This window comes from Ursus americanus, chromosome 10, assembly GCF_024610735.1.
Source record: "Ursus americanus isolate L20-20 chromosome 10, mUrsAme1.1.p, whole genome shotgun sequence".
In the NCBI taxonomy this organism is placed as follows: Eukaryota; Metazoa; Chordata; class Mammalia; order Carnivora; family Ursidae; genus Ursus; species Ursus americanus.
The window spans coordinates 29,458,423-29,470,444 of record NC_142136.1 but is presented as its reverse complement, the minus strand read 5'-3'; the positions used below and the strand labels follow the sequence as shown (position 1 = coordinate 29,470,444).

The 12,022-nt window shown below is 35.3% G+C and overlaps 1 protein-coding gene across 15 annotated transcripts in view; it reads right to left on the bottom strand.

Annotated features, from left to right (window-relative positions):
• MYCBP2 (MYC binding protein 2) overlaps positions 1-12,022 on the bottom strand; it is a 253,255-nt gene that overhangs the window by 89,764 nt on the left and 151,469 nt on the right. For all 15 annotated transcript variants that reach the window (XM_045810935.2, XM_087865058.1, XM_087865059.1 and 12 more), the window contains 4 exons: positions 9,989-10,161; positions 8,587-8,731; positions 6,456-6,671; positions 2,511-2,566 (listed from right to left, as the gene is read on the bottom strand). In XM_045810935.2, coding sequence (XP_045666891.2) covers positions 2,511-2,566; positions 6,456-6,671; positions 8,587-8,731; positions 9,989-10,161 — 590 coding nt within the window. The remainder of the gene's footprint in view (positions 1-2,510; positions 2,567-6,455; positions 6,672-8,586; positions 8,732-9,988; positions 10,162-12,022) is intronic.

The window sequence follows — 12,022 nt, the reverse complement described above, 5'->3', positions numbered from 1 at the left end:
ACTGGCCTCATAGAATGAGTTTGGTAGTTTTCCTTCTGTTTCCATTCTTTGAAACACCTTCAGGAGAATAGGTATTATTTCTTCTTTGAATGTTTGGTAGAATTCCCTGGGGAATCCGTCAGGCCCTGGACTCTTGTTTTTGAGAAGGTTTTTGATCACTGCTTCAATCTCTTCATAATTAATCAGTCTGTTTAAATAATCAATTTCTTCCTGTTTCAGTCTTGGTAGTTTATAGGTTTCCAGGAAGGCATCCATTTCTTCCAGGTTGTTTTAGTTCTTTTTTCTTTCAATAGCATCTCTCTAGTTGATCATTCATCAATTCCTCAGTTTTAAATACCATCTCTATGTAGATGACTCCAAATTTTATTTCTCCCCTGAATATCAAACTGAAATATCCCCACTTAGATGACCAGGAGACATCTTGGCATCTCAACTTTAACTTATCCAAACAAGAACTCTTATTTCTCACTCACCCCAGCACCCAACAAAAGAGAACAAAAAAAACGCCCGCTCATTTCTCAGACTTTTTGACCCTCACAGAAATCATGATACTCTATATCAGAGGTCAGTAACATTTTCAGTAATGATATTTTAGTCTACTGTACGAAACAGTCTTTGCCACACTAAACTCTACCACTGTGGGGTGAAAAGCAGCCACAGACAGTACACAGCTAATGAGTAAGGCTATGTTCTAACATAATTTTCTTTACAAACATAGGCCTGATATGGTCTGCAGGGCAAAGTTGGCCAACCCCCATATTACTACACTGCTATATACCCTATACCACTGCTGAAGCTGAAAAGATCTACAATCATTCTTGATCTTCTTTCTTTCACTTCCTATTTCCATTCCAGCAGAAAGGCTATTGGCTTCACCTTCTGAGTCTATCCCAAATCCATCCACTCTCTTCAATGCCATTTCTAACTCCCTCCCACCCCTAGTCCAAGCCACCTAATGGTCTCTAACTCATCTCTCTCTTTCCACTCCTGCTCCCCTCTAATTCATTCTTGAGAGAATAGCCAGAATGATCTTTTAAAAACTATAAATCAGATTATACCACTCCCCCACTTAAAACCCATCAAATTAATTGCACAGAAGATAATCCAAACCCTTAACCCAGACTACCAGTAGGCAGGCTATAGCTATAGTAGGCTATATAACAAGGTCATCACCTACCTCTCAGATCTCATCCTCAACCATTTTCCTTCTTGCTTACTAGTCTCCTGCACCACTCTCTTTTGGTTCTTCAAAGACATCAACTCCATCCACCCTAGATTTTCTCTGCCTAGAATGAACTTCCTCCAAATCTTAACATGGCCAACTACCACCTAGCTCTCCAATCAAAAAACATCTCCTCACACAGGCCTCTCCTGTCACCCAATACTATGGTGGCCTCCCCTATCCCCATCACTCTCTATCAAAAAAACCTCATTATTCCTATTTTGTTTACTTATTTATGGTTTGTTTCTCCATAGGAATGTAAATGTCATAAGAACTCACACCTTGTCTATTTTATTCATAAAAGTATCCCACAGACTGTTATCAGTGCCTTTCACACAGCAGATGCTTAATAGTATTGCTGAATAAATAATGCATTTAATTAGACGAGACTCTTTAATTAGGTGTAAAATGCCTAATGTATATGAAAAACTACTTGCAAATTTTTTTCTTATTTAACATGGTATAAATCTATAGAGTTCATATTTTTTTATAAAAATCATTTGCCTCCATTGTATGGACATTTTGTAACTAAAATTAAGTCTGAGACAGAATGTTAATTCCCTATTTCTACACAAAGATACATTCTCAAAACTTGGCTATTTTTATAGAAAACTTTCTAGATTGTGCTTTAAAACTCTATTTTGAATACATGTTAGAATAAAGTCACAGTAACCTATTAATTTCTAGTAAGTCATGTGATATGTGATATAATGAAATGTTTAAGAATTTCTTTCAGGTCCACTTGGAGCTTTTTCTAAATTTTATGGAGTCTCTCCAAGGTACAATCCATCTAATGATTTTTTCAAGGCTTCCACAAGCACTTCCCCTAACAAGCAAATAAAATAGTAAGTAAAAAAAAAAAAATCTGCTCAAATCTGGAGTTAAAACTACTCAAAGGCTGAAAAATTAAGACTTCAGAACTAACAATAGAAGTACAACATACACTGAAATCGCTCTGTAACTCAGTAGGTAAAGGAGAGAAGGAAAAAACAACTGGAAAAACAAACTAAACAACTCTAAACAAGCCAATATATATCTTTTTAGATACGAATTATTCTTTCTCTAGTACCTTAGTATTATGTAACATATTGGCAGTATTACAACTAAATATAAATATCTTCTATCTGTAAATCTATACATTATAAAATCTGCGGTAAATCTCTACTGGAATGTAAAAAATGCTATATAATATCTACATACAGAAAATAAAGTTGGAATGCAGGATGATGTTAGTTGCAAGCAGTTGACAATACATGTCTTGGCTATGTGTTACAAAAATGATCCTTACCTTTTAGGAGTTGGTGATGCAAAACGCAGTTCTTCAAATGAGTAATTTTCATAAACCTTTAAGAAAGAGACCGGTAAGAATCCAGTAAAGTAAGAAATTCCATCAAAAGCAGTAACTCATTAGAAACATTCCTAAGGCAGTGATAAAACATCAATAAATTGTGCTGAGACAACTGGTTCTCCACATAGGAGAAAAAGAAAAACTCAATTACCTGCATCACACCCTTTACAAAAATAAATTCTAGATGTGTTAAAGACCCAAATGTAACAAACAAACCATCAACAAATTTAGAGGAAAAAATATCTTTTGAGTACATTAAAATTTGAAATTTCTCCCAAACAAAGACACTATAAATAAAGAGCAAGGATAAAGCCTTCACCTGGGAGAAGCAGATTTGCAATTCATATAACCAAAACAGGACACGCATCCATAATATAAAGATTGCTGCAACTGGACCTGGAGAACAATCTCTTTCTTAATAAAAGTAACAAAAAGTCTGGAAAAAATTATGGTGAAATGTAAAGACAAAAATGGACTGTATGTACCTGAAACTAGTCACATTATTCCCAATATTTTTGTATTCCTGCAACATTGCCAAATTGATCATTATCTTTCAAAGTTCAGGTAAAGTTCTCCAACTGCTGATTCACTTCTAACTTCTACTCTACTTATAGTAAAGAGAGGCACACCCACACCACTCAGAAGCCTCCTTCCTTTCTCCCATGTTTCTATTTTCATGAATGTGATTTAGAAAAGATCTAGCTGCCTTCACCTACTAAAAAGTCACAAATGAGAAATATGCCACTTAACGTTAGGTCTAGCAGGAAAACCCAGGGTTCCAGATTCCCAGTACAATGTGTTTTCCACTCCACCATTTTCCCTCAAAATACATATCACACTTACTAATGAAAGAAGAGATCGTATCTCATTTTCCCATCCTTCACAATATTTGGCAGACTGCTGAGTAGCACACAGTATGTGTGAATGGTGGATATAAGAAAATCCCTTTCCTGGAACATGCACTGGTATCTCGGAGACAGTGTGGGAATGGTATACTGTAAATGCTCTAACCCTAGGCTACTCAGAATAGTCTTGAAAAACTGCATCCAGTTCTGGTAACCAGATTTTCAAAAGAAATTATACAAATTGAAGCATGTTCACAGGAAACTAAAAGAATGATTAGGGAGGTAAGGGGACCAAAAAGTAAATCCCTTAAATAAAAATCGAAAAGATTGTTTATCTTCGAATTCTTTAAGTCAGTGGATGAGTCATCCAAAACTCCAGCTCTTTAGTTCCCTCAATTCTTCAACAAACTTAACTTCAACTCTACTTAAGCCACTCACACCAAATTCATAGACCTGTGACATTATGCAGAATTGTTCTTTCTCTGAATCACAACAAAAGGGCCTGCTCACAGTTCTTCTGCCTTAGTGACTCCTACTGTATCTATTCTTAGGTTACTGGTCCTTTTCATCCAAACCCCCCCTCTCTGGATCTTCGTCTATCATCCTGCCCAAACCAATTAGGCTCCACTGTCCTTTCTTTAAGCACCATCTGCCGAACTCCGTTTTCACACTATTCATTTGTGGAGCTATCCGGCAAAACTTCAATGCCGAATCAATCCAAATGATTACCTTACCCATGTTCATATGACACACTCTGCAATGTTAATACAGGATCTCCAATTTCATCTGATTCTTCAAGGATGGGTGATAACTCTTTTCTCATCAGTTCTCTTTCATTCTCCATAATGAATATTTCATTTTCCCCCTTTCCTAACCCTGACATTCATCACTCCTAATCCAACTTAAAACGTAGAATTACTGTCATATTAAATAATTCTTTTGGCTGCACAATTTACAAATTAACAAGCATCTGTATTACTTTCTTTCTTTTCCCTCTCCTGTAGAGTAAAAGAGGTGATACTCCTATTTAAGGCCCACCCCTCCCTTGTAAAGAGTCTGGAGCTCTAGACTCTATTTCCATCCCCCAGACTATCTTCCTGGTTTCCTTCCTCTGGACTGTCTCCTCATCAGTGTTAAAACATCTAAGTCCTTCTCTATTCATCCCAAACTTTAAAGCCTTCACTCAATTCCATTTCCGCTGTTTCTTCTTATAACCAAATACCCTGGAAGACTTAATCTACTCATTTTGTCTTTAGTTATTTTCACTTCCACTCCATCTGTAATTCTTCCAACCCACAATGCCTTTAAAACTGCTCCTGCCACAATCACTGATGAACTCATTGTTGCTAGATCTTTTTCAAAACTTCACCTCTGCGGCATACACTGTTAACCCCTCCCAAACTGCTCTTTCCTTTACTTTCAAGACATGCCATAAGGAAGTTGGGGGAGTCCTCAGGAAAATCAAATACGGAGTCAGACTCCCTGCCACTTGTGTGGCCTTGAACAAGTTACTTAACCTCTCTCTGTGCTTTAGTTTCCACGTACGTAAAATGGAAATAAAAATAGTGATTTATAGGGCTGTTGTGAGGATTACGTGATTTATGGTACTTTGAGTGGGGGAAAAGTAGCAAAAAGTAAATGTTGGTCTTAGCTTAATGTCTTATCTCTTTGGCTAATGTTCTTATCAATGTTTCTTTTTTCTTTCCTTTCTTTTTTTTCTCTTACCTATTTTGTAAATTAATGTTTCTCAAAGTGTAGGTTTTGAATTTGAATCACTCCGCGTATTTGCAAATTCTTGAACCTCTCTCCAGACCTACTGAATCTAAATCTTCAGATTACTGGAAAATCTCCTTTTAAATTAAGTGATCCGGATGATTTTGATGTAGACAAAAGTCTGAGAATCATCGATATTGGTTTTTCTCAGGATCCTGCCTTGGAACTTCTCCCTTCACTCAAAATGGAAGATAGATATCATCTGCTTCCATGATATCATGAGTAATTCAAATGCTAATTATTCTCAAATTCTTTTCTTGAGATAAGATCTTGAGGTAAGATTACTTCAGGTTTGTACAACCAACTTCCTTTTATAAATCTTTGCATAGATATTTCAGAAATATCTAAAACTCATCACACCCAAAAATATTATCTTCCTCAACCAAAATCTGCTCCTCCTCCAATATTATCAATCTTAACTACTTACGGTCAAACTGTGAATTTCACCTTTTAATTCGTACCTCTTTCTCTTTACTCTATCCCCTTCAGGCACCAAGTCCTACTGATACTAAATATCTTTTGAATCTATTCTCATTAGTTCGAGGGATTAGCACATCTCACCACCTTAAGTGAAGTCTCCTAAAGGGACTTGAACCTAACCATGCCTCTTGATCATCTGTCCACTTATTCTCCATATTCCACTATGATATTTATAAAACACAAATCTAACTGTGTATTCCTCTAACTGAAAGCCTTCAATGGCTCACCACTGCTCTCTGTTACTGGCACAATTCCGAACTCCTGCTTTAACTAATGCACAACTTGCTAATTTAGTCCAGCGTTGCCTCTGAAGAGAACTAAAAATGTTGCACAAAATATTTTTAAAAATCTGTCTAAAGGCATTGGAGAGCAAAAAAACCCCCAAAGAAGTAGAAAACCCAAAAACATGAGGCTGGCATGTGAGAGAACCCCAAAATCGAAGGGGGCTATGTTAACTGAATTCCTGAAGGGCTATGTCCTAGGTAGGAGAAATGTAAATTGATAATAAACAAATAGTTTTGCAGGAAATGAAATTCAGTTTTCAACCATCTCAATCTCTGATTGGATTAACTCGATCTATTACTGGAATTCCCCTAGGCATCTGCCAAAAAACAAATGAAAATCCTCTTTGGAGGAAAATAAATCATCCTAAAAAAATTATTCCAAGTTTGTATCTATCAATAGTTCTCTAGACCTGTGATTTTGTGTCTGTGTTTGGATCACTGAAATGTCTGTTAATGAATAAATGGTGGAAAATAAAACTTTTCCAATGAGTGAAACATATTACCTTCATCATTGTTATGGCAATATACCGAGCCTCCTTCACTATCATCGGTTCATAGGAAACATCCAGCTTTGGCGATGCCAGCCCACCAAAGGTCATATCGGTATTAGAAGGTGCAGCTGCTACTGCAGGGCTGCCAGGGATCCTCTGAGGTTTCTTCACTTGCTCTTGTTGTAAAGATGTTTTTTTCTGAGAAACAGGAACGGCCTTCACTTCCACCTAACCATATTATAAAAAACAAATACAATTAGTATATAACTGTCCATGACACATTCAAAGAAACAATTAACAAGTACGGACCCACAACTCCATAAATTTTATGTGACCACTGGTCTGTCCTGGGCATTCCTTTCAAAGGTGTGCTAGAATGACCGCAAGATAGTTCCACAATGTGAATCTGGAACACACCGTGTAAATGAGGCCTTGATTTTTGGAACAAATAATCACAGATATCAAAACATAAAATAAAAATAAATGCCACTATTCATAAAGTACAGGATAGTAGAATAAACGTACACCGAATTCTTGAATTATTGCAGGGGACAACATTAAATTACTTTATTAGGTAATTCAAGTATACTTTCCCACAATCTCCACATATTTTAAAGCACTAAGCTCTATTTTAGCTATACTGTTCTGCAGAAGAAAATGTACTCCACTGATAAGACTTAAAAAAAATAACACATAATAAAAGAAATTTGAACTGACATAATGCCCTGGGAATATTACAAATCCATCTTCTATTTAAAACACAGAAGTTTAAAGGTATATAGTAAAATTCTTCAGCTTATATGCTGAAGCTTTCAACTTTAAATGTAATAAAAAGAAAAAAGCTTTCAACTTTAAATGTAATAAAAAGAAAAAAGGGGAAAAGACAAAAAGTAAATACTTTCAAATTTAAAGACACTTGATTCTCACTCTTTTACCATCCAAATTCATGTATTTTTAATTTTTTTATTAAGTTTTTTATTCTAATTCCAGTATAGCTAATATATAGTGTTCTGGCATATAATATAGTGATTCAACAATTCTATACTTTACTCAGTACTTATCACACCAAAGGTATACTCTCAGCACCTATTTCAGCCATCACCCCCAGCCCTCCTTCCCTCTGGTAACCATCAGTTTGTTCTCTACAGTTAAGAGTCTATTTCTTGGTTTCTCTCTCTTTTTCCCCCTTTACTTTGTTTTTTACATTTCACATATAAGTGAAATCATTTAATGTATGTCTTTGTCTGACTTATTTCTCTTAGCATTACACTCTCTAGCTCCATCCATATTGTTGCAAATGGCAAGACTCATTCTTTTTTGTGGCTGAATAATATTCCTGTGTGTATATGTGTGTGTGTGTGTGTGTGTGTGTGTACACCACCTTTTCTTTATCCATCATCTACTGATGGACACTTGTGCTGCTTCCATAATTACACTATTGTAAATAATGCTGCAATAAACACAGAAGTGTATGTATCCCTTTGAATTAGTGTTTTTGTATTTTGGGGTAAATAACCAGTAAAGTGTTGTTACTGGATCACAGGGTAGTTCCATTTTTAACTTTCTGAGGAGCCTCCACCACATATTTCTAATTTAATATATGTCAATATTATATTATAAATGTTGTTTCAACAGTACCAAATGCAGAATGTATGAGTCTTTTTTAAATTTTAAATTCAATTAACATATAGTGTATTAGTTTCAGAGGTAGAGTTCAGTGATTCATCAGTCTTACATAATACCCAGTGCTCATTACAACACATGCCCTCTTTAATGTCCGTCATCCAGCATGTTTGAGTCTTTTAAAAAATAAATACAAAATCTTAAAAGGTGTTACTTCATTGATTTATTCAACCACTATATATTAAAGGCTTTCCCTCTATGAGCATATATGGACACTTTCTTATCCTTCCTTTGAATCACCATAACCCCTAGCAAAATGTAAGAAACAAACAATAAAACATATAACTTGGAAAAGTGTGTGCTAATTAATATAAATAAATCATTCAAATAATTTTTTGGCTTCCTCTCTTTATAAATATGAAGACAGTACTGCAAATGGATTCTAATCACTTTTCTAAAATTTTATTAGTTAAAATAGTCCGTGCTTTGATGACTATTATTTAATTCTGATAATAATTACCTTCATATTCGGAACATGTACCACATCTCCATATTGGTCTTTTGTTTGAACAGTTATGGTGGTAGGCCAACCACAACGAATATCATCCTTGTTTAGGATCAAAGATGTTTTCTGAGGATCAGCATAGGAGTCTGGCTGAAGCCACCTGGCAGTGATGAAAAAGCAAGCAAAAAACTAAATAAAAACCAAATCAGCATCTTTAATGATTAATGTGAAATTAAGCCAAATGAATAAAACCTGTATCAAACAAAATGCTAAAACAGTATCTTCATTTCCAGTTCAGTGACGATCACAAGTGTCTCCCTTGCAATTTGCTAATAACAAATTCATTAAAAAATATGCCAAAGTACAGGAGATTTGTTTTTATAAATAAAATAGAAATAATTTTAAAATCAGAAAACTTGACATTTTAACGTGGCTGACATAGAACCACGGAGAAAATGAATTTATGTTATATATGTTTGAAGCCCTAATTACACTCATATTACTGAGGGAGGTCTGCCTTAATTTGCCAGCCTGAGAACCTGGGAAAGAACAGCTCCTCTGTAAAAGCAGTGACAGAAATGGCATTCTGCTTGCTTACGAACAGCTAAGTTAAAGATACACTGTCCGTCTTCTCTTTACACGATTTTTCAACTATCTTCCTGCATTACCTTCCATGAAAATTTTGTCAAATTTCTATACTCTGGATGTCCATTCTTGAATTCACTGCATGATCTACATTCAAGTTGTCCTGGGAGGTGAGTGATAAGTAACTCTGTCATGTGTTACGTAAGAATGTCCACAAAGTTAGCAGTGAGGCTGACTTAAAAGATTTTCTATTCTCCAATCACCATTTTGGTTTTTAAAAACTACAGAGGAATCTCTTTATTTTTTTAAATTAAAACTGGGAAGAAGTTAGACTTTTATATTTACTAGTAAAATCAAACAAGCTAGCATATTTTTTCTTTTCATTAAAAAGAGAAAAGCAAATAGCAAAAAAATAAATGAGAACTCTACAACCTCAAATGATTTCACTTAAATTCTTAATTTATCTTTCTATTATTGGTAGATTTCAGAAGAAATCTTATTAAAAGAAAATACAGTGATAAATTTAAGTTTAGTCTAGATATTAAATGTTATTATCAAATATATATACTTCTCAATTACACATGTGCTCCACCTATTTTTTAAATAAAAGTTCACCTAGGAATCTTTAAAATAATCAACTAACGACTACCATATATTTTAAATATATTTTAAAATATTTACTATTTGATACTTTAGCAAGTTCAAAACACATAAACCAGATTATTTTAAGCTGCATTTTAACATCCTAATGACTTTCCTTTTGCTTCTCTTCAGAAGTGAAGATGGAGACAAGCCCTGATAGTCAGGAATTGTGGTACTTAAAGCATATTACCTTGCAAGCCTGCCACCACTCGATCCTGGAACACAAGCAATAAAATCATCCAGAAAGGACTGTTCATTGCTTTGGATTTGAAGTGGTAAGTTTCCTTCAAGTGCCTCTAATATAGTTGGTGAATGAGAAAGAGCTAAACCCTTTCCAAGAATACCAGAATGGGTTTTGCACACCTGATGGGTAAAAGAGAACAGTTATGTATTTAAAATGTAAAATTTCAATTACATGAGTTTCTTGAACTTGCACACAATTTTAGGGTGGTCTTTTTGGAGAAAGTTATTTTCTCTCCATGCCTACACAAGCCTACAAAGTAGAAAACCTCCCCAGGAGGGAAAAAGATGGGAGAATACTTCCAGCCTTCTTCCTTCCACAAAAACAAGTGACACATCAGAGATCTGCATGCTAGGTGAGACTGCGTCTCCACCCACTCTAGCCCTCCCTGTGCGGCATCCCCATCTGTCTGGGCCGGGCCTCCCTTCTGCAGGCAGCTGTGGAGGTCTTCCACTTTCTGTGTTCCCATTATTGGTATCTTTCATGGGTGGACTATCTCTGCTCTCTTAGGTGGGTGGGTACTAAGGTCCTGCCTTGGACTAAAAGTGGACAGAAGCCTGACTGTGGCTGCACATAAACTCTATTAGCCTGTCTAAGCCTTAATTAAAATTAAGAAAAAAAGGCAGATAAAACTGAAATTTTAGTTTTCATTGATCTGACAAGCAAGCCTTATGTTTTGGAAAGACTGCTTTAAATGTTGAAACTCTAGAAATTTTTAATGACTCTATTATAAATTTCAAAACAAAATGCTTTTCATAGAAAAGGATTATATCTCCAGTACTATCACATTTATACAACAGTACCTTCTGCATTTTAGAAGATAAGCAATTCCAAAAACCATGATCTGTTTTTTTTTTTTTTACAACACAGGAGATTTATTTTTCAGAACTGATTTACTTTTACTCAGCACATAGTTCTAATACCTGTTTATTTCTTTTTAAAAATTTTTGATTATGTTCGGTTAGCCACTGTATACTAGTATACAGTGGCTAACCATGATCTTTAAAATCAAACAGACTTGAGTTCAAATCCTGACTTTGGACAAGTACTGCTGTGTGCGCGTGAGCTAACAAGTTACACACCACTCCTAAATCTGCAAAATGTATAAACTGGTTATCAAGTAAATCTCTCTCTTCTGTGGTTATTATACAATTTAAATTGTATAACACATATAAAGTACACAATACATTGCCTAACAAGTAGCAGGTCTTTTTTTTTTTTTTTTTTTTTTTTAAGATTTATTCATTTGGGACAGAGAGAGAGAGCAAGCGCACATGTGGGGGGGAAGGGGCAGAGGGAAAGAATATCCAAGCAGACTCCCACTGAGCTTGGAGCCCGATGCAAGGCTCAATCTCACAACCCCTGAGATCAGGACCTGAGCTGAAACCAAGAGTCAGATGCTTAACTGACTGAGGCGCCCCAAGCAGCAGGTTTTTAATATATGTTAGACCACCAGGACAACTACCTGATGTGCCAAAAATGTGGGCACTCTGGGCCAACTGGGTTTTTTTAACAGAAGCACAATAAACATCTCTATCTGGCCTAAGTGACATTTTATAAACCACAATAATCCCTGTAATAATGAATAACATATGAGCTTCTTGATGGTTCTCTTTAATTAAAATATCGTCTGATACATACTGTACTTATTAAATGTTTGTTGAATTTTTATTTTTGTACCTTAAAGCAAAAAAATTTAACTTTTTTTAAAAACAAAAACAAAAGCTGGTGGATCTTTAAAACTCAGAAGTTTCTTAACATTATTGGGGATACTAGGGCTCCCTTCAATTAATTACAGTATAGTGATCAAGATCATGGACTTTGTAACCCAATTGCCAGAGGTCAAATTCTAGCCTGGCTGCTTACTAGCTGTGTGATTCTGGGCAAGTTACTTAAGTTCTCCATGCCTCAGTTTCCTTACTTATAAATGGAGATAAGTCTTTCATTCCGGGGCTGCTGTTAGGACTAAATGAGTTAAAAATA